This window comes from Rhipicephalus microplus, chromosome 5 (assembly GCF_043290135.1).
Source record: "Rhipicephalus microplus isolate Deutch F79 chromosome 5, USDA_Rmic, whole genome shotgun sequence".
Classification (NCBI taxonomy): Eukaryota; Metazoa; Arthropoda; class Arachnida; order Ixodida; family Ixodidae; genus Rhipicephalus; species Rhipicephalus microplus.
Window position 1 is genome coordinate 8,977,023 of NC_134704.1, and position 27,301 is coordinate 9,004,323.

Sequence of the window (27,301 nt, forward strand, 5' to 3'; positions counted from 1 at the left end):
GTTACAGTACATTGTGTACAAAAGCCGAGGTTGCTGCTTTTTGTCTCTCTCAAAATAAATTTACAAAGAAAGTGTCTCACTTGTAATCGCAGAGGAGGAAATACTTGGATGCGAAATACTTGGGATGTGAAACAGGTGCCTGCAGGCAGTTGTCACATAAAATACAAAGTAATATGCTCCAATAGAGACATTTCAGTTAGCAGTGCCTTGCGGCACAAAGCCACAAGCATGAAAAAAAAAAAATGGAAACACTACTGGCCAAGCGCAGCCGAATGTGTGCAATGGACTGGGCGAAACTCTGTGTAAGCTTGTCTGATGGCGAGAGCTTTCAATATAGGAAGCAAGATGGGAGCAAGCGCATTCTTCTGTTGGGCACAAGTGTTCCAAATGGTTGCGTTTTAGAATGCCACTCACATTCACCGCAGCTTTTTATAAATGGATTTTTAATGGAACTACCAACATAAACCTAAAAAATAAATCTCAACTTTGGTATATACAAGGCACCGGTGCATAGTAAGTAAATGAATTAGCACACACCAAGGTCAGTCACACAGCTGCCTTAGACAAGGAAGATTGTTCTGAGAAGTCTGTTGAGTTATGCTCTCCACTGGTAGTTATAACAGATGTCGGGGAAGGGGGCGGGAAAAAATAGTAGAAGAGCCGTTTGGCTTGCTCATATGCACCAAGGAAGATGAAGCCCCCGACTGAAAGGGAGACGACTCTGGGTGTGGCCCCACTAAAGAGCCTGTAAAGAAGAAAAAAAAAGGGGGGGGGGGGGGGGTGGCCTTACTGATTTGAGATGAAAGGCCTATCCACGAAACTTTTCTTAACAAAATTAGGCTTAACTAAGTAAAATGTTACATTAAACATGACCGCCTTTAAATCACTGTTAATATAGAGCATCCTATGAGTTATTCAAAGGCCGCAGGTTTGGTCCTTGCCAGTGACAAGTTATCTTTCCACGCACTTTTTTCTTTTCCCATTTGGATCAAAATTGCTGCTAATAACAATCCATGTACTTCCTTTGGTATCATTGTCCGTTAGTTTTTATTCGAAATCCCCTCAGTAGGTTAAGGTCCCTACAAATGTGCTACCGTATTTACTTGCATAATAGGAGCACCACCAGTTTGGTCGCAAGAAATCGATTTTTTTTTAAATTTCAGCGCATAATGGGTGCTCCCCAAATTTGGCCGTGATCAGTAGTTCTATATCCTGTTTACATGGTTGCACCTCGACGCCTTCTTACGTTACCTGAAGTGAGAGAAAAAAAGAAAAGAGACTGTGGCCGCGATGCGGCAGCTCCGCAGGCTTGCTCAGGGAGAATGGCAGTTGCTTGGGTGTCGACATGGGTGTCGGACAGAGTTGCCAGTTCCACTGATTATAAACGAATTTGGGCTTGTTTTTTCACCGAGATGCTTACAAATCTTTACGTTCTCTTGTCGGGTTTTTTTTAAGCTTGCCTGTGCTTTTTCTTAAAATAATGTTGCATCATCCAGCACGCAATTTGTTTTCGAAAGCGTGGTGAAAGAACGCTTCCTTACACCAGTCGGTACTTGTAGCATATTGGAACTTCAGCGCAGATACATGAAAACCCACAAGAAAGGAACACACCGAACCAGCGCAGACTAACAAATGATCTTTATTCACTAAAAAACCACAAAATATACCTCATGAACACTGCCCATGAGCGAATCGGCATCGTACAATTATATACATAAGCTGATAAAACCTTTACCACAGACGGTGTAATATCACATTTGTTGTTCAACAATTAAATCGCTTTATCATTCAGCGACACCAGATGATGACTGACCCACATGTCCTTACGATGTGAGATTACACCGTATACGGTAAGGGTTTTATAAATTAATGTGAATGATTGTATGATGCCGATTTGCTCATGGGCAGTGTTCATGAGGTGCAGATAAAGAGCATATTTTGTGTTTCTTAGTGAATAAGGATGAGTTGTTAGTCTGTGCTGGTCCAGTGTGTTGCGTTCTTGTGGGTTTTCATGTCGTTGTAGTGCATTGCTACGGCTTCGAAGTGGTCAAAGTACAGCAAGAAGTATTGTAAAGAGTGGGAAAAGGTACTGCAACTAAAAGAGTGGTCACACTTGCAAATATTGCAAGTGTGACACTTGCGCTCATCATCCCGACCTGCTTCAGCACATGGCTACAGAGAAACACATTTCACGTTTGACCCCCATGAGTCTGTATGTAAGGCTAGAAAAATTCTCGCCTCTATTCATGCACCTATTCTCATTATGCAAAATAGATGTTTGTACGCCTTCTAGATATTTTCACAGTATTTTCTTCTTTACCACAACACAACGTTGAAGAATAGGAACGTTTGTTTAACCTTCGCTTAGTTTGGGCTTATTCAAAGAAGCACTGCCGCTTTCTTTTTACTTTTTTTGGGTGACTGTTTTCTTGTTTGCTCGGTGGCACCTGGCAACTTTGGTGTCGGAATAACCTTTGCACTGGCGTTGACATGGCTCCGGCCGCTAGCCCGACTGCATATGCTCCGCATAAAACATGCGATACCGTCCTCGTCAGATGCACATTGAGTTTCCGGTCGGCAAAAGTATCATCTTTATCGCGTATGCTACTTTGTCCGCAAATTTAAAAGCTTTTTAGCTTTCCGACAAGAGCTTTCGCCTTTGCTGCCACTAAGCGGACTTGCACAAGCTCGGCGGACTTCTGTCACCGATTCCTCGCTCATTTCCCAGCCGCGAGCCTATACATTGTATCACGCATGCTGCTTTTGGATCAGTGCTTGAGTGCGATTTTTTTGATGCCCAATCCTCAAATTATCTGGTACAAACTCCTGCGACAACATGCCAAATTGTAGGCTAGGCCTAATCACTGTAGCTGCTTTTCAGTAGCAGTGGCGGGCAATCAAAGTTGCCATTATGTACGGAATCGACGTTAACGCTTTTTGGTCGCTCTATTTGAAGGGAGGTTGGGTGCCACTTGCAACACTCGATTGGCGGTTCCCGATTCAATTGCAATGTCTTAGATATGAGGTGTGAGCCCGTGAAACGAAAGATCGGTACCGTTCAGCGCATAAAATTTTAGTCATGCGCATTATCTGGGTGGTCTGAAACCTTATCGGTGAATGTCTGGGATATCGCCTTATTTTCGTAGCTTTTTTCTTTCGTTCATTTCATTGGCAACGCAGGTCTTTTGACGTTAATTTTCAGAAATTTTCATGCATACTGGGGCACATGTGCGGAGATGCGAGATTGCATGCTGAACACGTTTTACTTTAGTGTAGCCTATGAAGAAGGTTGTTCCGGCTGTAATGCGGATATTTGTGACTTCAGCGACGCACGTGATCAACAGTCTGTGCTGTAGTCGTAAATAAAATTTTCAGAAATTTTACCCGGCGTAATAGGCGCACCCCGAACTTGAAGTTAGATTTTCTGTGAAAAAAAGTGCACCCATTATGCGAGTAAATATGGTATCTGTCTCATCTGCCTAATATGCACAAGCCTGTGTTTAGGTTTTGAATCATGTTTTGCAAAGCACTCAATGCAAAAAAAAAAAAATGAGTTCAGATTGGTTTAAGGGCCCTGAAATTTTTTTCGTGCGCATCAACACACACAATGATTTCTGGCACATTTCATGCTAATTTATAGGGTTTTAAGTGCCAAAATGACCACATGATTGTAGGGCATGCAAATAAAAAGGCCTCTAGCAATTTCGACGAGCTTCTTTTAACGTGCGCCTAAATGTAAACGCATATAGGATTCCCCCTCCATGAAAGTGCCATCACTATGGCCGTGATACAATCTGCATTGTTCGGGTCAGCAGCCTGACATAGGGACCACTACACCACCACAGCAGCTCAGAAAACACTCCTTTGAGAATGAATCCCTAGTGAGAGAAGCAGGAAATGTTGGTTACCCTGGTAGCCCTTTCTCGTGCCACACAGTCTTCAGCGCAGCATGCATGCTCCCAGAAGCTAGGTGGCTGTTTCGCTGTAGAGAGTTTGCAAGGAATCAGCAATGACGAAATATTAATGAAATATATAAAAGCAGCTCTAGCAATGTACTAGTAAACAAGTTTGTTAACTATTTTTTTCGCCTCCCCCTGTAGCTCAGGAGTGTCCTTAGATGAACACCAAGATTACTGTGAAAATGATTATAAAAGTTGTGGCATGGGAGCTTAAGTTAGAGTCTTCAAAGTTCCCAACGTGAGCAGATGATCGAAGAAAACATTCCTTCTTGCATTTCACCCTCACAATGATGTCCCAGGTTGCTTCTAATACCCGCATGCCGCTAACAGATATGCGCCGCAAGTCTCACCTCGTGTGACTATTCGAAGACTTTGCGCAACACACTTCACGGTGTGTATCAATTGTTTGCGAAAGATACTGAAGCACAGTGTTTCTTCAACTGATTAATTGTAAAGAGTGTCTATACCATTTAGTGCAAGTAGTGTGGCCTAGCTGGGACGATACCAATGTTACCTGTGATGTCGTGTCTCAAACCAATCAGAATGCATAGCAATGATTTCACTGTTCAAATCAAGTAAAGACAACTATTTTTTTCTTTTTATGCGTGCCTGCTTGCATTGCCACATTCCTCAGCACCAGGAGAAGCAATGAAAATGACATGCAGGCGCCCTGCAATATTTTTCCAAGTAACCTTTAAATGGCTTCATTGAAGAGTTCATTGCCTCACGAATTGACCGCCTCAAAAAACTTTAGAATTGGTCAAATACAAACTTGGCTAAAGATTTGCTGCACGCTGTAATTATTTTCTCTCTCCTCTCGTCTTGACAAGCGTGCTGGAATAGTGGCTAAAGAGAGAGGAATGGCACGAGGGACAGGAGTTACGTAGAGCGAGTGTCGCGACTTGAGCACTTTATCTAAAAATATGCAGCTTTTAATGTGATCGCAATCACATGGCGACCCCTCACAGCGGTCGCGGTATCTGCGCAGCATAAGGTGCTAATAATATTAATATCTGGGCCTTTATATCCCAAAACCCCAACATGATTATGAGAGTTACCCTGGCGAAGGGCTCCGAAAATTTCACCCGCCAGGTGTTCTTTAATGAGCACTGAAATCGCACAGTACACAGGCCCCTGCCATTTCACTACCATTTAAATGCGACTGCCACGGCCAAAATCGAACCCATGGTCAGCAGTTGAGCCTTTTAGCCACTGATCTATCGTGCTGAATCATGGCCTGAAAATCAGGTAAATGGCATGATCATTTGGGAACATGGCATCATTTATAGAAAAAAAGAGGGAACAATTTCCAGCATACTTATTGACTGTATATTCCAGGCCATGTGCTGAGCTATAATATTTGGCTTGCAAGTTCTTGGGAGCTTCGACTGCTAATCATTAGTGTTTTTCTGATCGTGCTGAAAACGCGTTGCAGGGGTCATTCAATTTATGTCACAAGGCCCCTCTAAACTTTAAACCAAGGTCATTTTCAACGACACATGGTGTTGCTCATTTTCCCCACTTGAAATATGGGTTTGAACGTGAAGTTTTTAGACGATAATCTTCACAGCACAGCAGCAAAAATATACTTCACTATGGGCCGAAATGATTCGATGGGCCAGTAGCATAAGGAGATGGACACATTTGTTTTATTCGCCTCTAAACCAAGAAAATACAGGCGTTATTGTTGTACTAAAATAGTTTTCAACACTCAGATAACTGCTGCCCGAAAAAATATTGTTAAAAGAGTGCCACATCATGAAGTGGTCATATAAAAACATAGCATATAAAAATAAAGGCAGCAGAATTTACAGCCCTGCAACATGCCCCCCTAACACTTGGCAACTGTATTATCTGTCACTTTTTTAGCTGTTGTCCAGGCACTCAAGATATAAGATGCAAAATATTCAAACAGATCCAGTTTAAGCTGAATTGTTGGACCTTACAAATTGGACAATAGACAAATGCGCTAACTCACTGCTGCTACACCACATGAAGCATCATTCATTGTGCATTTCTGTTAGCAGCATACGTGCCATTAAAAAAAAACTTGGGGCAACTAGACATTCCTTCATTCAAGTGCATATTCACACACGCATGAACACAAGAACATAGTCCAAATAAACAATGTAAATACACAATCACTTCCAGTTTATTGCTTTCAAAACAGTATTGCAAGATTAACAAATATACAGGTGAGGGCCCCAAACTAAAAGAACGGTCCCTCAGTTAATTATACAAACATTTAGGGTAACAACTAACACGGCAAGCAAACCGAATGTTTGGCGAAATGAAAACATATTAGACAAAACGTTTACGTTCAGATCAATGAAACAAAGAATCGCAGCAAGAAGAAACCAGAAGTACAAGTAAAAAACAAAAAGCTCCACAAAACAATGAAGTAAACTGCTAAATGTTCATGAATTTTTTGTTCATTTTTTTCCTTTAACTGTATTTTATCATTTTTTTCACATGTTTCATAGATGCAGTGTTAATTCATAATTTGCAAATAGTGTACTCACCCGACGCATTTGCAGGAGAGCTCTTTTTTTATTACTCTTTTTTCTATGACTGCCTGTTGCTATGCTTTGCAGTCGATTATGGGAGTAATAATTTTTGAAGACAGGGGGTGGGGTTGCTTTTATTTTCTTTTATTCTACACTATGCGTCACTCTCTATTGAGCTGTATTACTTATGAATGTAGACAGCTTGGGCTTATATTTGTGCAAATGTTTGAATGCTTTGAATATTCATATGAATATTAGTGTATTCAAATTCACATTTAAATTACTGAAAATTTCAAAGTATTCAAAATGAACGAATAGATGAATTAATTAGTCTGCATGTAACCACCTTTAAAGGTAGTTTCACTGCAGTAGAGGTGTCTAAACTGTGAAAGCACTTGTTTAAAGGGACACTAAAGGCAAATATTAAGCAGAGGTTGATTAGTAGACTTCTATTAAATGACACTCCCTTAAATGAAATTGCTGCCTAAATGGAAAAACTGCCACTAATAAGTCTGGTTTCGTACTTGAACATTGTACCCCTGTTTATCTCTTACTTAACGAAACTCCCCTTAAAAGAAATACATTTTCCTGGTCTCCTCAGGTTTCCTTTAAAAGGATTCTACTGTAGCAGTCCAGAAACCATGTGATGCTAGTTTTGTGCCAAGGAAATGCTTATTTTGAAATAAAATCCCATTCTAATGGTTCGCATCGCGTTAGCGCACTTCAAATCAACCACGGGTGAAAGCAGACTCTTACACGCCACTGTTTACGTGCTCAAAGTTGACAGTCTTTACTACACGGCTGCTGACACCAGTAGCAGCAGAGTGAAAGTAGCAGGAGCCACTAGCATTAGCATTAACGACCATTGAACAATTTCCTGCAATCTTGGAGACCATAATATTAACTAAAGAGCAATCTGGCACTGCGGTCATGAACCCCATGGAAATTATAGGTAGTAAAGGCTTTGGATTAGATTGCGTTTTAAACGAAATGTCCACGAATTTTTTTCTACAGTTTAAGTTTTCTTCTTCGCGCAGCGTGTGTAGCGGGGTGCGATGCCAACCACTGTAACATCACCTTTGTTTTTCAAAGAGGCTGAAGGCCGCTAGGTCTCTTCATTGGCTGCAACGTTCAAGCTTTACATGTTGTATTTGACAGTTTAAGCGAAGCGCCCCCTCACCGCTGCGCATAGATGTAGCGTCCCATGCATGTGCAAGATATTGCATCAAGTTCATGTTTTTTCATAATTGCTTCTTGCCAAAACTCATTTAAATTGACAGAAAAACTACAGCGAAGCTAAGTAGACACACCGTCATGCACCTCCAACTCGGCTTCACAACAAAACGAGAGGTGCATTAGGAACAGGCCACTTGGACAGACGCACGTAGCATCACAGCAGACGGAAGGTTAAGCGTTTCTCACTTAATACTATACTGTGACTTCCATAAAAATAATGTGTACTTTCAATCGCAAAACGAGAATGTCTCTTTTCAAGTGTCGTAAAAATTAATTCAAGATTTGGCATCTTGATGCTGAATCTGGAAGGCAATGTGAGAGCATTGCATACCCTGGTAATCAAATTTGTCTAGGTTTCACTTCTACCTCATGGTTACGAAAACATTTTGCAAAAAGAATTATGTACAAAAGAATGAAGCAAGTTTCCATTAGATATAACTTCATATGACTGTCTTACACTCGCCAAACAAGCGTCGTGAATCTCAAAAATGTGATCCATCCGAAGCAGATCCGAAGCCTATACTTCTTTCTCATAATTTCCGTAGGGTACAAGTGGCGCTGAAGAAGCCTGCATAGACACTAGCGCCAGATTCCCTTCTTGGTATTATTGTATGAAACTCTATGCTTTGCTTGGTTCAACTGAGCCCCACTAGATGGCACCACCTAACCAGCCAAAAACTGAACTTTTGAACTACTCATGCCAATCCCTAACACCACTTAGTTAATTTTTCTAGAAATAAAACAGAAATGAATAGGCAGCACTTTATTACATCTCTTGATGCACGGAAGGTTTTGTTACCGCAGCTAGTTTGACTACGCTGGCTCGTGCTCACCCGTGCGTGCTGTCACCGAAGCACAGATTTTGATACAAGCAATCAAAATCATTGACAAAATTTTTAGATTTTCCGTGGGAAAATTCGTTTTATCAAGGTTGTCTCCATCTGTTACTCTCTTACATAGAGGCCACAAACACGCGTACTTCTATGGAGTAACGGCATAGAATAGAAAAACTTTGTTATATGGGGGATTCATTATATGAAGGTTCGTTTTAGGCAGGTTTAACTGTATGTGGCATCACTATAAGTGGACTGCACAGTATAAGGAGTTGCCAACTAGCCAAACAGCAGGCTTTGACAGTACTATATGTGCATTGTGGCAGGTGGGCCAAGTAAAAAGAATATAATCAACCCACCTCAGCCAATATGATTCTCGTTTTCGCAACATCGAGAGGAGTGGTTAGTCCTCCTGCAATGCCACCTGTAAAAGCAGTTCTAAATTTTTTTTATTGTAATCTTGAAATCCACATAACAAAAAACTTTACAAACACTTGTTTGATCCCATAGCCTACCTGGCTAGTAGCGGGACCAATAGTATGATGTGCCTACAAACAGCGCAAGCGGTCACAATGGCAACAGAGGGCAACATATTAAAAAAAAAAACACATTATTCAATCGTGCAGGAAATAAAAGCAGACAAGAAAACCACTTATAGAATTACGAGACTTAAAAACTGTACGTGAAGTGCTTCATGGCCATAGAAAAATTATTCACATCTTTCCCATTAAAAACTTTTTCATCACGTAGCCATGATATCATATAGTATCACAAAAACTGATGACTGATTATGTTTAATGGATCGAAGAAACATGACGCTTCCTCTGTTGCTGCAAACAAAATATGGTGCTTATTTATTTACTTAAGAAACAAAATAATGGGGTTAAGGGAAATGTTATGAGAAAGTTTCCCACTAAGCTTTGCCATATAACTTATATAGGCTTCCACCCAAAACTTTGCTTTTTGCACATCCATATTTAAGCCAAACAATTAGTTTTCTTGTGCAGACTGAAAAAAAAAATAGACACACCCTGCAATGAGTTATACAAGTGGGAAAACAGTAGGACCAAGAAAGTGCCTCAGTTACACATTTTTCCATGCATGTTGGCACAGTAAATTCTGCAAGCTACGCATACTTTCCCAGAAACTGTTGAAACACACCTGATATAGCTCCACAAACTGCTGCTTGCCAGGTCAGTAAGGAATCCGGGTTAGCAAACATGTTCTAACAAAAATAAGGGAAAAGATGCACAAGTCACACAACATTTGTGAAAACAAAGGAGCAATGCAACAAAGCAGTGTTTAAATTTATTGAAAGGTGCAAATGTACTCAAGGGGGCTCTATCAAAAGGTAAGCTATATTAAGCATACTTCCCTGAACAGCACCCATACTCTTTTCTTTGCAGCTAACCTAAAGAACTGAACCAAGTTAAATTGATACGTTGAACAGCTTTGCGATTGTCCCTGAAAGTCTTAAATATTTCAGAAACCCTTCCCCAATAGAAGAAATGGTGGCAAGCAAAGCTTGGCATGGGCATGCCTGACGTACTGATTTCTTCATTTCACATTGTTTAATGCTCCCTTCTAATGAAAGTGTTCACTTTTTTTATAGACAGTGGCCGTCTCGAGACAGCTGTTTTCGGGCCGAGTCAAGAGGGTGTCATTCATGTTCTTTTCAGCTAGTAGAGCAGCCCAACAAATTGTCCATCATGCCACCACAGGAATACGGGTTGGGAATATAATTTTCTCGAAGTCGGAATTTTCCTGAAACCTGCTTGAAAAAGAAAGCTCCACAGGGAATGGGGCTGCAATATCATGCAGTAGCACAAGTGATCATCATGAACAGGTATGTGTCACAAAAATTGGGCAAATCCCATCAATCACTGCTGGCCCACTAAAAATGAAGAAGGCAACAAACCAGTGGCCAACACTAATTCAAACTTCTAGACCAAGGCTGGGCAAAGATACTTCGAAATTGTATCGGGATACGATACAGGATACTCGAAAAAAATGTATCGGATATACAGAGACAAGATACTCCCGCAAAAATTGTATCCGATACAATACTTGCCAATTGTATTTTAAGATACTTCGATACATTCACAAATTTAGTTGCAAACCATCTAGTTGCAAATGCATGTGCACAAAAAAAAAACTGCTTGAATATTTCTGAAATGTGCCCGCTTTCACTTTAAATTAATGTTTGTAGGCCACTGGAAAAGTTTTGTCCCTAATTAAACTAGTTGACTTCCAAAAAACATAGGCTTGATTTAGCTGCTTAACGGAATAGCTTTGCAAACAATTCGCTGACAGCAGTTCTTGCTAGTATTTTCTTTAATTAATTGAAGTTGCTACTGAGCTTGCCGACCAGCTAGCGAATTGCCATCTAATCACACGAGCTTCAATAAGAAGCCTTCGCATGACGCTGCAAATACCGTTGTGAAGTTCCAGCTTGAACATAAAAGACCGTTTTGCAATGCCGAATCACCAGCAACAACGCAGTCTCGACATTTTTCGTGGAACATGGTGTATATAGACAGGCCTACACAGAGCGAATAAAGCTGCAATTACTTTTCTTACTCTTCTTATCTGCCGGCGTAAACCATTCATTATCTATATACTCCCTAAGGTACGCTCTATTCTTGAGCGACAGGAACTGTGCACCTCAGAAGCGCCCGAGACCTGTTGTATTGGCATGTGGTCGTGACTATGAAGAAAGCAGAAGTCATTCTGATAGAAATGAAAGGCTCGAATTACCGAAATTGTGCTCAGAAAGCTTAGTAACTCAAAGTACAAGCAAAGCGCGCTGTACTCCGATAGCGGCAAAAAGTGTCGTTGGTTTTCGGTAATTTGATGATCAGCAGAAAGCATCTCGTATTCATACAGCAGTGATCGCACCTTTCAGCGTTATCGCTGGTGAATCCATAAGCTCGTCAATTGGCAGTACGTGCACTGTGCATATTCTTAATAATAATTTTTCAGTTTTTACATTCCGAAGCTATGATATGATTATAAGGACAGCAGAAATGCTGGGCTCCGGAATTTTTGACAATGTGGTGTTCATTAACGTGGAATCAAAGCTAAGTACTTGCACCTCTAGCATTTCACTTCCATCGACGAGCGGCCGCCACAGCAGGTTTTGGGCGTAATCTTAGCAGCACAATCTGAGACAATCTTGAAGCTCGCAAAGCATTTCGGGTGGCTTGTGCGAGCGATCAGGTTTTTTTGTGACTTAGAACCAATCGAACCAAAATGAAAAAAAAATACATTGCAACATATTTGCACAAAACAATTATAGCTACAATAGAAAAGTCATCGTGCAAAATAACAAAAAAGCCGACCAAGGTGAAATACACAAAAGTTAAAAAGACACTTCGGCTCCCCACACGGGAGCCTTGTTCACAGTGACAGCAAATGGCATAGTGCGCTCTTCTTGAGCACGTTTCATCACTTGTTGCAGACATCATGCGTACACAGGGGGGAGTGTCCCAATATTTCTGTTCAACGTATGCGCAGTAGTTTGAATGGCCAGAGATTCCATGTGCCATCGTGGTAACAACTTTCTTTCCGTGGCAATGATGCAGGCTTTATCCCAGTCGATAGCGTGCCCAGTAGACGCAACATGTTCTGCGAGGGCATTAGAAGCTACTTTCTTGTTCTTGACTAAAAATCTTGACTAGAAACTTGACTAGAAACTTGAAAAGGACTCTCGACTAGAAAAGTCATTGTTTGAAGCATTTGTGGTGAGTAAGTTGAGATGCATGATACAGGTGGCACTCCTAATAGCTATGATAATTAAAACATCCAGTATCATGACTTACTCATAAAGAGAAAAAAAATTAGTGCTTATGAAAAATTACCCGAATAGGCTTGTTGGGACGTTCATAAGGAAATGGACCATTTGACCATCACAACGTTTCTAGAATCCCCTAATATCTTTGAGATAGCTCCTAATTATTCTAATTACCATGATGTAAACTCAAATTGTTCATTTACTAAGCAGTAAGCAGAATGTTTGGTGTTGTATACTAAACACAGCCTGACATGACTGATTGATATGTGGGGTGTAACGCCCCAAAACCACCATTTGATTATGAGAGACGCCGTAGTGGAGGGCTCCGGAAATTTCGACCACCTGGGGTTCTTTAACATGCACCCAAATCTGAGCACACGGGCCTACAACATTTCCGCCTCCATCGGAAATGCAGCCACCGCAGCCGGGATTCGATCCCGCGACCTACGGGTCAGCAGCCGAGTACCTTAGCCACTAGACCACCGCGGCGGGGCAAGCCCGACATAATGACATATTTGTTTTCCAAATAGCCTTGACAGAAGAGTGAACTCACGTGAATATCGATTTGTAAGTAGCAGCAAAAATAAAGCACACAATCAAGGATAAGGATAAAAGAGAGAGGTTATTTTGACTGTACTTTGCAAAATACATATTTCATTCATGGGACCCTTCGCAAGAAGAAAGCGGCATGGTACCCCAAGATATTGTGTGATAGATAAGTGCTTGTTGTATTAGATACACAAGTACCAGTGGTGTTATAGCTGCACGCTGCAGAGCAGCATGAAATGTTGTGCGGTCATCGCCACACACATTACGGTCGCGGTTCTCGCAAGTGGCTGAAGGTAAGTGCAATGGCTCTGACACTTTTAAAAGCGCCATTTCTGTTTTAACACTCACGCGTCTGCCACATTGTGCAAGGTAGCCAGACGTTGTTCCTTTAGTTTTGGTGGTACGTGCCGAGCGCTTGTTTATTGTATTTGGTATCTGTCCATCTTGTAAATTAGTTCTGTGTGTGCATGTACAAGCAAATTAGTCTGTTCTTTATAATGTTCACATCATCATTTTAGCTACTCGGGAGCATTACGAGAGCGCATTCGTTAGAATAACCTCATGAGAAGCATCACCCGAGGCATACGTTGCCAGTGGTGGCTTCAAAACCAGGCTGAAAGCTCACAAGATTGTCATCGCTGCCCTACCTCAGATGAGCGTAATGTCAGAATGCTCACTCGATGCTGTTGATAACAGTTATGTTTTCATGTTGTGATCCCAGAACATAATGCTTGTGGCCTGGGACAATTTTCAAAAATCTTTTTATTTCAAAAATTTTTTCAAAAATCTTTCTAGACATAAATTTGAAGTTACTAATTATTTATAAAGACTGAACATAAAAAGTTACTGTACTGAAAGGCATATGTATTAAGCCTGACTTAAGTGTTCTTAGAAAAAAAAAAGTAGCGAGAATCACAAAAGAAATACCTTATTACGCAGCAAATAGTCAAAAACTGAAGAAGATTAATTTACAAACATTTCTGTGCCCCAGTTGCCGAGGAACGTAGTGATGGCAGCTAGAAATACAATAGCCACTAGGCTACTGACACTAGTGTCAAAGCAGCACAAGAAAAACAATGTACTATATGAAATGCTGTCTTGCATTTTTACTCCCTTAACACAAGTGTTGCCAAAACCACCTAGATGATACTGGAAGAACGTACCTTAAGAAACTCCCAGAGGGGGAACTGTATAAATGAAAAGGGAATCTCCCTTGCTACCGTCGTAAAGTAGCCACGGTAAAAACCACGGATGCCCTGCACAAAATGTTAAATATTTTTGTCATGAAACGTAATGACAGAGAGCAACCAAAACACAAACACACACAAAAAAGTTTTGGTCATACTCAAGTTTTCGCATAACCCATGCTACAAGCCCTAAAAGGAGAGATTAAAAAAAAAAGAAACTCAGCCAACCCAAGAATAGTGCGATGTTACAAATGAAATCACTAGGGCCTTTCTCAGGCTTCCACTAAAATGCTACAGTGACAACCTGAACATATTTTATTTGTAGTTTATAAAATAGAAGGCATCACATTGATTAGCCAAACTTAACTTAACTTTGTGCAATCGGCGTAAATACCGTATAGCACTTAGTTTCTTTTTGTTCTGGACGGTTTGCCACCTACAAGGCACACAAAGACTACATGAGGTGTGTGTCATCAATGTGTATCATATCATTACTTAGAAGTATTCCTCAATAATGACATGTAGGAACAGGTATGCCCAGGTATGCCCTTTTTTCAAACGATCGTAGAAATGTGGAAGATGGCAGCACTGTGCAACAAACATGCAATCTCAATATATTGTTGCGCTGAAGCGGCAACGGGGGAATGAAAGAAGAAGACAATGAAGTGATCTGTCTTGGAAGCAGCTTGGTGACGGCGCGGCTACCCTTTGATATTCATCCATCAATAAACACACCCCATCGTAACAATATAGATCTACATACCTACAAGTTAGCTTTTCAATATCTACATCTTAAAGCCGTGTTAAGCTGTGCACAAAAACTGAGCACACAGCACCTATAAATGCAGTTAAACGTGCAATACAATAAACATGATAGCTAAGAGTTGAAAAGGAAATCAATGCATACGTGCACCTTTATTTTGAAATCTAGCACACTAAATGATCAACTTACTTGGTCATAAGAAATTCTGTCCACATATCTAAGAATATCCCTGTGTCACTTTTAGGTTGGCTTCATAGTGAATTTAGTGCCCCAAACTGCAGCTTTGGGAACATGCATAGCATCATCAAAAAGACACATTACAGCTAGCAACTGCTTATAATGTAGAGGCAATAACTAAACTAAAAACATACATATCCATCTGTGCCTCTGCCATGTAAGATAAATTGCTGTAAAAAAATAAATTTGTAAAAGAGAATTAATTTTGTTGGTGGTGCTGGCTTTTGAACCTATGGCCCTTCACTGGGAAGCGGAGTGTCTTACACAATGGGTAAATGCCCAGCTTGCCAGGATATCAACATATTTTACCCATAGGAACGCATAGTGCCAGCACTACAAGACAAACATCACGCTTTCAATGAAGGCTTTGCTGAAATACTTCGTAACGATTGAATGAGAACGCGTAAAGCCAACACGCAGCACTTTACACACAGGGAAAATTGCGAATGCTTATTAGCTAATACGTTTCAGTGGTTGTGGTATGTGCCTTTAGTTTGGCCCTAACAGATGCTGAAAAACATTTGCCGTTATGCTCCTGTGAGAAAGAAAAGAAATTGTCTAAAGTTTATTATGAATACTTCTGCACTCAGTTAGTATATAACTTTTTGCTTCCCTTAAAGGGACACTAAAGTCAAATAAGTCGATGTGGATTGCTGAAATAGCAATCCAGAAACCTCGAAGTGCTACGATCGTGACAAGGAAGTGCTTATTTTGAAATAAAATCACATTATAGTGGTCCACATCGCGTTAGCACACTTCAAATTACCCGCCTCAAATGGAACCTTTCACGTCCCTGTTGCCGTACACAGCGTTGCCCGGTTTTGCTGCACGACCGCTGACACTAGTGGCAGCAGAACGAAAGTAGCGGGAGCCACAGCACCAACAACGGCACTTGAAAGATTTCCTGCCATGGCTTCCGAGATGACGAGGGTGCTTGGTTCAACGGGGCCCCTTTAGATGGCTTGACCTGTCCAGTTTAACTAGATCTGCCCAGTTGAACTAGAGTTGCTCTATATGCTACCTTTAGGTAGCAGAGTTGCGCCACTGATAGAACTTGCCGCTCGCGCCCCCATTCGCCAATCGGGCTCACTTGCGCAAAAAACGTGCATTTTAGAGAAAGCCAACTTTACGGCCGCGCAGGTGCTTGAAACCGCAGTGCCACTGGTGCCACCGCCATCGCTGCCCAAGCAGTTTGGTGAGGCTGTCCCGCTGAGTGAGGAAGTACTTTTTAGTTAGTGTTGTGATTGTGTCCTGTGTTGTCCGTTCTTAAGGAACGTCGGTGTTAATGGTGTCTGTGCGACGCAGCACCGTGACTCAGTGCTGCGTGGTTGCCACGATGACTGGGTCCCACAGCTACGTATAGATATGTAGAAAATTCTTGTTAGCTTGCGTTATTTGTAAAACACAGAGGAATAACTCTAGCGATTCTTTTATCGAGCCACCTGCTTAATCGTTTAAAGTGGCAAAACACTACACGAAATGGGCAATTTGCGGAACTTAAGTTGTCTCAAATCATTCAACAAATCAAGACAGGGCTTTCTTGTTTGCTATTTAAAACAAAAATATCTTCCCACGATGACCCTCATTTATTGGTTTTCCTTTTTTTCATTCGAAGCGAAAGTAATTGCGCCAGCAATGTGTTAAGAGCGAGCGAGAAAATGCACAAAGCGGCTGGGCTGTAGCTGGACTGCGTTGGCTCAGACATTCGGAAGGGGTGGCTTTCTGGCATGACTTGGACGTCTCAGCGAACAAGATGGCCGACCTCCGCACCACTCTGCTACCTAAAGGTAGCCTATACAGTAACTCTAAGTTTAACCAGGCAAAAATTGAACTTTTGAACCACTCGTGCCATTCCCCATAGTAGCATCCAGAAGTTTTGTTTTGTTTTTTTCATGAATCAAACAGCAACGAATAAGCAGCCTTTTATTACATCTGTTGATGCTCGGAAGGTTCTTTATTTAGTGTAGCTAGTTCGATGACTATTGATTAATTTTAGGCGGTAACTGTGATGTTATTGGGTTTATTTTGCTAATGTCCTAGTCATGGCCCATGTGTTCTCGTGCATTATTATTGATTTCTTGGTAAGTAGGGCACTGCTGCTGATAATACTGTTGTTTTAGACATTGTCATACATTAAGCTTTCACTCTGACTTAAACTGTTATTTGACTTTAGTGTCCCTTTAATATAACCATACCACTCTCAATTCAATTGGGTTCCTTCACTTCACAGATTATGTAAAAAAAAAAAAGATAAGTTGAAGATGGCTACAGTTGATTGATATGTGCGTTTTAACATCCCAAAACCCCCATATGATTATGAAAGACGCCGTAGTGGAGGGCTCCAGATATTTCGACCACCTGGGCGTCTTTAACGTGCACCCAAATCTGAGTCCACGGGCCTACAACCTTTCCGCCTCCATCGGAAATGGAAGATAGCTACAGTGCATCACAACCCAATTGTAAATGGCAATCAAATGGAAGCGAAGGCACAAATAGCACAACATGGACAAGTGTGGCTAACTGCCATCAAGAAACACAACTACGACTAGTATAGTTGTCATTGGTTTCAATTTTTGTTGAGTGCAGTCGTCATCGGCCATTACGGCGAAAAATCTAGACTTTCCTCGTAAACGGGAGTGAAAGGGTTAAAAAGGAGAAAACAGATACCTCCCGAGATTGCAGAGAATGCTGAAATTCACAACAAGTGCCTGAGGTATAAGCATGTGATGATGAACACCATAGGAAACAGTGTATTACTCCCCTCAAGACAGCCTCATACTACAATAAAACAGCACATATCTAGTAGCAAATGTTCATGATTGGCTTAGACAAAATTGCCAGAGGGGATTATGTACGGAGTTTCTTTATCTTTAAAGTACACATTAAAATTGCCACCACAGATAAGAACTACATACCTCAACATTCAACACACTCCTAAATGTTCTCCAGCTACTTGTGTCATGATTAGCTTGAGTACGTTGCTTTACGACTTCTACAGGAACTCTTACAGAGCAGGCAGCCTGCAAATAAAGCAAGTTAGCAGTGAATGAAATGCCTATCTAAGCATAAATTTCGATTTCTCAAGATAATCTTACTTTTTTTATGCACGACACTAGAAATGCTGAACTGCATACCATATTTACTCGAATATAACGAAATAACGAGAGTTTTCTTCCATATTTTTTCTACTCGAAGTTAACCCTTGTGTCACAATCGAATACTGAAATTCAAGATAGCTGAAAAGTCACCCCGCGTGTCACAATCGAATAAATACAATATTTTTTACAAGAAATTCTGAAAATAAAGGTTTCATTAACGAAAAAAAAAAATAACTATGACCTATGGTGGTCACAGCAAAACAGAAACATCTAATGCTGAGTACACTACCAAGTTGAAGTGAAGTAAGTAGCAGCAAATTCACATCACTGCAGCAGGCCACCACTTGCTTCGCTTGCAGACAATACAATACGAATTGAAATGTGAATATGCATTCGACATATTAAATTGCAATTGCATTTGCTCCTTCTGCCCAAAAGCCAGTTCGATGAATCAAATTGTGATACAGATACAGAAAAATACTCATGCATTTTGTTTTCTGGAGAGCATCTATGAAACATTTCAGATCCAGTTTATTGCTTTGAAAAAATTGGTAGAAGATCGACGACAAATATGCAGGCGAGGGTGCCGAAGTAATAGAACTGAAGTGGGACCCTCAGTTAATTACACAAGTGGAGAGTAATAACTAACACAGCAGGTGAACGAAATTATTGGCAAAATCAGAACATATTCGATAAAACATTTACATTCATATCAGTAAAATAAGAAAAAGCACAGCGAGAATAAACCGAACGTACAAGTAAAAAAATAAAAGGTTGATTTGACAGCAGCCATGACATGACTACACTTAGTTCAGGTAGTGATTACTAAGGACATTCTTAAAGACTGCAAGGGAAACACGAGATTTGATAGCTGTAGGCAAATATTCCTGCTTTATTCGCCCAGGGCTTGCAATTTAGAAGCAAATGATACCGATTGCTAATTAGACTTCCGAAAATGCTCAGGAATGTGCCCGTAGATGTACCGACTGAGCAATGGGACAAAACTATGAGGATAGCGCCATGTTGTAGTTCATACATCAATGAAGCATCACTGGCCGAAGGTCCCACCGTATGTCCTGGCATCCGAACCTTATGAATGGCTACATTAGAATGACTTCTGGTAGCACCATTAGTTCTCATCACATTAACACCCCGTAAAGAGTTAGAGTACACCACTATTATTCTGAGCCTTATCAAAAAAAAAAGGAAAAACACAGAGCCTTATGTGAGAAAAAAAAAATTCTTACAAGTGACTGCAAAAATAGTAATTCCGCAAAAAAATTATTATAATGACTGGGGTCTCGGCACATCGTCATTTCGACTGCATATCGTATCGATGGCTGCCTATAAACTCATGAAACATTTTGGACAAACCCACACGTGACTGGTAAAGTTTTCTATGGACAAACTCAACTTTGACCAAGGCTCACTTGACCCATAGCAATTACCATTTCTAAAGTATTTTGGATGAACAAAGCACATAAGCATAGTTATTGAACAGCACAGCATTTCAGGTCACTTTGATCGATGAACCTTTCCTCATTATTAAGGCAATGAATTAAAAAGTGAACATAACATTAGGCAGAAGTCCGCCTCGAATCCTGTCACATTCAGCAGACAGCGGCAAACATCAACCACTCCATAGGGTCGTTGCCCTGCCTCTACTGCCATAGCTTGCGATGAGTCACGACGAGCTTCTCACGCATGATAAGCAACTATATATAGGTGCCACACATCTCGAGCCCTCTCAGCCTTGAAGACAAAGCCGGTCCAGATTTGAAATGTCGGGATTTTCCAAAATAAATTCTTGGTCAGAGTTCTCTCATTACTCCAGGCAATAAAATTTACCACTAAATCAGTCAAAACTGACAAAATAAACTAACATTTTCATTGGTTTAGCACTAAGACTAGCATAACTAAAAAAAAGTCCGAATTTACATTTTTTTTAAATGTGAGTACAGAATGGGTGAGACAGCATAATGTTGTCAACATTTAAACTAAAAGTTTGCTTGAGCTATATAATGCGATCATGATCTGAGATGTCGCTGGTGTAACAACTTGAAGGGTGCTAAAAGGAACAGGGTAAGCCCTATACCCGCCTTGTATATTAGGTGAATTTCGATTGATTGATATGTCGGGTTTAACGTCCCAAAACCACCATATGATTACGAGAGACGTCATAGTGGAGGGCTCCGGAAATTTCCACCACCTGGGATTCTTGAACGTGCACCCACATCTGAACACACGGGCCTACAACATTTCCGCCTTCATCGGAAATGCAGCCGCTACAGCGGGGATTCGATCCCACGACCTGCGGGTCAGCAGCCAAGTACCTTAGCCACCGCGGCGGGGCTTTAGGCGAAATTTTTTTCTCCATAACTACAAGAGTTACAGTAATTATTTTACTATCATTGTGGTCATGAGCCCATTCCTCCTCCTACTAAATCATATTTAGCAGTGAATATCGTCATTTTCATTTTTAAGAATTTTTTACTAGCACTACTTAATTATCACTCAGTAATAGCTACTAGATGTGTTGAAAAGCATTTTTTCACACAACAATAATACTGCTTCAGCATATTGCCTATTATGTTATCTACATACTGGCCGAAATCTATGTTTCTAGAGACAGTGGTTGCTGAGATAAAAAACCAAAAGTACAAGAAAAGCATGTTTTGAGATACAGTAGACTCTCAGTAAACGGAACCTGATGGGAGCGAGAAAACATGTTTCATTTAACAGGAGTTACGTTTACTGAAAAGTGAATATAGGTGCAGAATACAAGCCCAAAACCAAGCATTGCAGAGGCAGTAGTTCCGTTTCAGCAGTAGTACCGTTTGACAGATTTCCATTCACTGAGAGTCTACTGTAATTGCATCTAAAGTTGAAAATCTGCTTTGTTTCAAAAGTACAACGAGATAACAGCAAATTGACGGACCCAGTCAGATATTTATCACCAATATCATTCTTTCTTTTTGCATTGAAAGGTCTTGCCTGGTGAGCCTCCTTTGGCGCCTGCTGTGACGCCCTGTCAGCAAAGTACTGTCGATGTAGGTCAAGGGTGAGTAGACCCTGCTCTGCTCAGAGCCCTGGCTAAATTCCTGAAGATTTCAGCACGTTCCCACGGGCTATATTGCCATAATTAAAGATGCGCACTCTTCATCAAGAGTGCATATTTGGTGTGGTTGGTGTTCAAGGAAAATGTTTTTTTTAGTGTGCACCCACACAACAATTGAATGACTCGTTAGGGTTTTGAGTTTTCGCATGGAGGCATTAAGCAAGTAATTCTGCATGAGCTGGTTCCAGATAGTTTGGCTTAACAACCTCAATAACAGATGCTGGAAGGAGTTCTTTATGAACAAATGGTTCCCCATTCAACTGGGCTTTGTTGAATTTACATAAAGTTTCAGCGTCCTTCGAGCAAGGGCTGTTTAATGGACTGGTATCATTTGATGCCATGTAAAAATGTGTGAACCGGCAGCTTTTTGCATGTCCTCCACGCTGGCACTGTTTCTTTTAATGACCCAACGATAATAGTTTTGGTTCTTGCCAATGATGACACCACTAAGAGGTCCCCAGCCGGATATAGACGAGAGCACGCCTATTTCGCATCCAGGCGCCTTTGGCGATATACTCTTGCTCCCAGAGACGCCATAATTTGTTTGGAACTGCCAAGGTGCGCCTCACTAGCACAGCATGCAGCGGCTCTGGGAGTATGACATGCGAAAAAGCGCCTGTTCACCCTGTGCCCGCTTATAAAATGTCATCTGGGTACCACTGCGCTGTCATCTGATGCGACAACAACCAGCACAAGAGGAAGAGATTGCCGAGCACTGCCTGTGAAGTCCACAGTGCATCGCAGGAATCGTGCCGGTGCGGTGTTTTGCGATTGCACAGATTTCCGTCCACAACGAAAAACACTGAACTGCGCCGCCCTATAGGATATAGTAATCGCAATCAGCAGGAAAAACTACGAGCCCAGTGAAGTGTACAAGTAAGTATACTTATTGGGTTTATTCAAGCGCGACTCCAGCTGGTCCACTTTACAGCAGCAATTTGCGTGCAGTATGCCTGTAGTATGCGGCACAAACTCATTGCCGTATTCTTTCGCAAGCCGCATGTCAATAATAAGCGATACGTATTACGACTCACTTGCTGATGAACGCGCCGTGCATGTTTACTACAACTGTAACGGCCTACTATTGCGATGAACAGAAATGTGAACGGTGCGGAAAGCATGGCATTCGACTTGGTCGAACTGCGACATGTCTTGACTGTCACTAGGCGAATCTACATGTGCTTTCGGCCAGCATCACCGTAGCATTTTAAAATCTTGTTATGGGTAACACTTTTGCACTGCGTGTGTTTCGAGTGCTCGGCACAATTGATAAACACATGTGGTGCATGAGCGCAAGTTCGAGCCAGATTCTAGCGCTACATTTACGCCGGCTTACAGCACAAATTCTGCCTTGTCACAGCCAAGGCACGCCATAGTTAACGCTGTTTGCGTTTCTTTCAGTCGGATTATACGTACCTCACAAAGTTGCTTCCGCAGTCTGCAATGCACGTGCTGCAGACATTCTGGACTGTCAAGAAAGGTCTTCTTAGCGTTTCACACAATATCGGCATAAAATTCTAGCACAGGAACAGGGCAAAACATGCTTACAGCCGTACTCGGGTTGTGAAGTTTCCCGTTTGATTTGCAGAGCGTCTGCTCACACGGCAGTTGAGGGTGTTGCTTCGCCGCGCTTGCAACAGATGGCGCCACACGCTTTTCAATATGGCAGCAAGTCTAGAGTTTGCTGTGTTCTGGTGTATAGACTTCATGACAGAAAGTGTGATGCCTCAGCTTTTTTTCATTTTCACAGTTTTGGGCCCGTTCTTTTCTGAATGTGCCAAATGCACTCCAGCTTGCAAACTGTAACCTCTCCATACGGCTATGATGCTTGAAGTGCAAGGAATCCCTTGTTATTTAAGTGTGGGGGCATGACAGGCTGCTGCACAAGTTTTGAAATATGTCATCTTTAGAGAGAGAAAAAAAAAAGCTCACTGAGACAAACGACTGACTTTGGTTCAGAAAAGGCTGCAGATTTCAAATACTGACTAAAGAAAAAAAGACTTTCTATATTTTTGCTTACCCTGTCTCTATAAAGCTCATTCAAGCTCTCATGTAGCTGGGAAAATGGATAGCTTGGCTAAGACAACATCGAAGACAAATATGATGCAGGCTGCTGGGCTGTTCAAACAAGGCAGCTGAGCAGAATGTTTTGATTCAACAGATATAATTGTTTGTCCACAAATAGACTTTGTTATGAGCTCAATGTAAGCTATACTCAGCTGAACTGTCGAAGCCTTTCTTATAAAAAAGAACATTGGTTGTTGCATGTCTATCACGTTACTTTATCCTGAGCTTGAACTGTTGAGCAACCACCTCACTTGTCTTTATTTCTGTCTACTATAACATCTGTGACAAAAGAACAAAATATGTTAAACCCATGCTTGAGATTTAAGCAAGTTGCGAGTAAAGGTTGCCTTTGTCCCCCTTTCCTGCGTTGCTTGTCGTTTTGTTCCATGTGCTAATTTAACTCAACCACTTGTACAGAAGTATCGAAACCATTCCAGAATCCTTTTAAAGCTGGCATCACTCCCAGATTCTCACATTTTGCCTTTTGGCAGCCTTGCAATGCATCCTACGGGGACAGAATAAAAAAGAAAAAGAACAGCCCTTTTAGGCAACCTCATCACCTCTTGCTTTGTACAGTCAGCTCATACTTCTCTCATGTTGCTTTTACAACCATCACAAATATTACACTTCAACAACAAAAATGTGCTTACCACTTCTCCACAGGCAGCTGCAATACTGTGCGCCAAAGGAGTCATCAAGCTCGGCACAACCGGACTAATGATGTGCTTCACTCCTTCGTAGGTGCAGAAAAATAGTGCGGCTGTAAAGAAACAAAACATTTTGCATCTCAAGCACCCAATCTTTAGAAATAATAAACAGTGTGGAATTGGAGTGTACAGTTCACAGTGAGTCATAAAGGAACTTCAAAAATGGCAAGAGGATTTGCCAAGTGCAACGCATATTAGAACATAATGCGAGTTTGTCCAAAAAACAACCAAAGAGCTTTGCCCAAACGATTGCTGGCAGTTGTAACATGTTGCACTAAAACTCAATGACCTCAATGTTCTTTACAGGATACACGCTAGAAGGTAATTTTGGGGCAACATAAACATCATTACTTGAAGAATGAACACCATTTTCCTCAAGCTGACAAGCGTGGCTTGAAGGACCTTTTAGGCAAGTTTATTTTCAGGTCAGGATAAAGGAAAAACTTTCACAACCACATTTTCCTCCTTGCTGTAGCTAGAGTGATCACACGTCCCGCATTGAGTACTATGGCCTGGCATCCGGCAAGAGGCACAAAGTCTTCAGAAATGTCTTGCATTTTATTATCTGTCATGATTGCTAAGCATCACCTTGAATTCAGCTACTTTTGGCCAACATCACTGAGGATGTGTCAGCTACTGGCTCTACAAGAAAGACTTCAAGCTTCAAATGAAGTCTCAAATACATCAACGAGAACAAGAGAGGGAAGAAGAAAGATGCACACTCCTACAGAGATTTTACTTTGAACATGGTGTATGGGGTGATAACATTCCCACTACCACTGCATGAAAAGCTACATGTGCCAGCCTACGCATTGCGTGTGCACATTTGCAGGAAGCTTCACACCTCCTCTGTGAGGGTGACTGAGGAAGGGCACACTTGACACAACTCGGGTGAAGCAAGAAGCGTGGGATACTTCCTAGGCTTCTAGTCCGTTATACGTGGAAACTAAGCCACAATTGCTTTATGAATGACTATTTCTTGAGTTGCCAAGTTTCGATCTTGATATCATTGACTTTTTTTTTTTTTTGTTGAAACATTTTATGGTAATGTATAACATAGCTTTGTGTTCAAAGATATGAGTTTGAACTTCTGAAAGCTACTCTATTGTCTTTTTAAATAGATGACAAAATGTTGCAAAAGAAAATTTCTCAAAAACGCTAAAATAATAACTTTAAACGTGCCAAAAGTACAGAGCGCACACGGGGTATGCGATAAGTGACATGTCTCTTTGGTGCCTTGAAATGTATTGCCAACATGCCCAAGCCTATGTCAACACCCCAACCCACCGGACGGTGCATCCCGTTAGCGGAAAAGTGGTATACTTAACTGCGCGGCGTGGTCACAAACAGTAATGGATTTGCCACAGGCTGCGTGAATTTGTATTAAGTCTGCAATTTACACCATGCATAGACCTCAATTGTCTGAAACGTCTGTGACTTTTTTCAATGCAGTTTTTCCAATGCCTTCCGTACTTTTCGCGCTTCGCCAGTGGCCAGAGCGACAACGTCCACGTTATCGACCTGATCAGCCAGTCGCAAGTGGTGGCATCGCTTCGCGATAGCCCTCCTGGTTTCCACGGCGCGCAAAACTGTACCTTCGTACTTAGCATTTCTAGAGCCCACAAATACTAAACTTACATGTCGGCGCTGATCCAAGCGCAGCAGATGCGATGCCGGAGTAGATCTTTTTGAAGCCTCCCGCTTTCAGAAAACCTTGCTGGCTTTGCAGGCGCGTTTTAAGCGTGTCCAGTGGGAAAATAACGACATCCACTGTAGTACCAGCGATGGCGCCAGCCTAGAAATGAGAGAAAGGTGAAAGGAAGCGATGTCCTGAAGTAGTCTGCCGCACTGCAGCCGCGCTCTTCGTGAATATACAACAAAGGCACGTACCACGAGCGAGACGAAAAAAGACGGATTGTCAACACTTCCCATTTCACCCGGTAAAGTTTTCACTCCAGTTCGCGAACACTTTAAAACCAGTCTATGAAAATATCAAAGCGCTCAATTCATATCTGCCGGGCGTGCCGCGAACCGCACTTATCCCTCAGAACTTAACGTGGAAGGCCCGCTTCCTTCAAAAGTTACAAACCACAAACAACATAACGCTACCGCACATCGCACAAGCCCCATGCAGGCGAACTGCTAACAGAACACCCAAGAACATCTGTGCTGCCCATGCTGCCTGTGCCCCAACCCTCCTCTCCATCAGGAAAAGGCATGGTTTTGCTTGCGGCTGGTTTCGGTTTCATCTCGAAGACCGCCCCTGCTAAATTTTTCAGAAGTCTTTACTAGAAACACGTAGAATCAAAACAGAGTAGCATGTCAAACGATCAGGTAACATTGTTTTTTACTATTAACATGGACTGTGAATCTAGAAGGTTGTGTTAAAAAAAGGAAAGGAATGCCTGTGGTGGCTCGAATTTTAGCGTTCAAGTCATTTAGGCTCACAGCATCAATCCAATCCTAGCCACTTCTCAAGTTTTGTATTATAATTGTGAACTGTACGATACTACAGTTTTCCATCCTAACAGTTTTCCATTCCAACCTTTTTGATCGTGAACGAGGCAGAGAGGATGAAAGATTTTACGATACAGCCCCCAGAGGACGCAGCCGCTCGTTAGCGTGCTTCGATCGCACGTGTCAGCCCGCGCCCTGACGAGCTCCTGGCGTTGTAAGTATGGTGGTTGTGTTGTGTTCGCCCACGAGGCGCCAATAAATTGTAAACGATAAAAAAGGAGGTCTGGGGGCTATGCTGCAGCCGCGCGTCTTCAAAAGGCCACATGCTGGCGGAATTAACATACATGTATAATATTCGAGGTTGCAGTTCCACTTCAATAACATTATTTTTTTACACAATCACGTTTGAGTACAATGATATAAATACTCACAAACGAATATAGCGTTTATATCAGGAACATAAAAATATAAGAAACAGTAAAAAGACGCAAAGACAGACGTTTTGGCGCAATCTAGACTGTGAGTAAACAGTGCAATTAAGGGGAAAAAGCATATAAATCAATCAAAAATAATTAAAGTAATAATAAAAACAGTCAAATAGAATTTAGAAGCACACATGAACATCTCTTGACTTTTTGCGCCTACTTCAACAGCAGCCAGTACAACGGCTAAAGTAGGCGCAAAAATCAAGAGAGGTACCTATGCGCTCCTTATTCAGGCTCTGAAAAGGGAGATACCTTCTCTTCACATGACTTCCTTTGCATAATGACACAAAACAAGTTGTTTCTAT

The 27,301-nt window shown here is 41.5% G+C and overlaps 1 protein-coding gene across 1 annotated transcript; it reads right to left on the reverse strand.

Annotated features, from left to right (window-relative positions):
- Positions 1-424: 424 nt before the first annotated feature.
- On the reverse strand, positions 425-26,291 carry LOC119175043 (mitochondrial S-adenosylmethionine carrier protein). Its single transcript, XM_037426217.2, has 9 exons — positions 25,945-26,291; positions 25,693-25,849; positions 23,998-24,107; positions 17,980-18,084; positions 14,041-14,133; positions 9,697-9,760; positions 8,895-8,959; positions 3,909-3,982; positions 425-745 (listed from the first exon to the last, which is right to left on the reverse strand). Exons 1-9 carry the CDS (start codon positions 25,984-25,986, stop codon positions 547-549), a joined length of 909 nt encoding a protein of 302 aa, XP_037282114.2. The 5' UTR covers positions 25,987-26,291; the 3' UTR covers positions 425-546.
- Between the last annotated feature and the right edge of the window lie 1,010 nt (positions 26,292-27,301).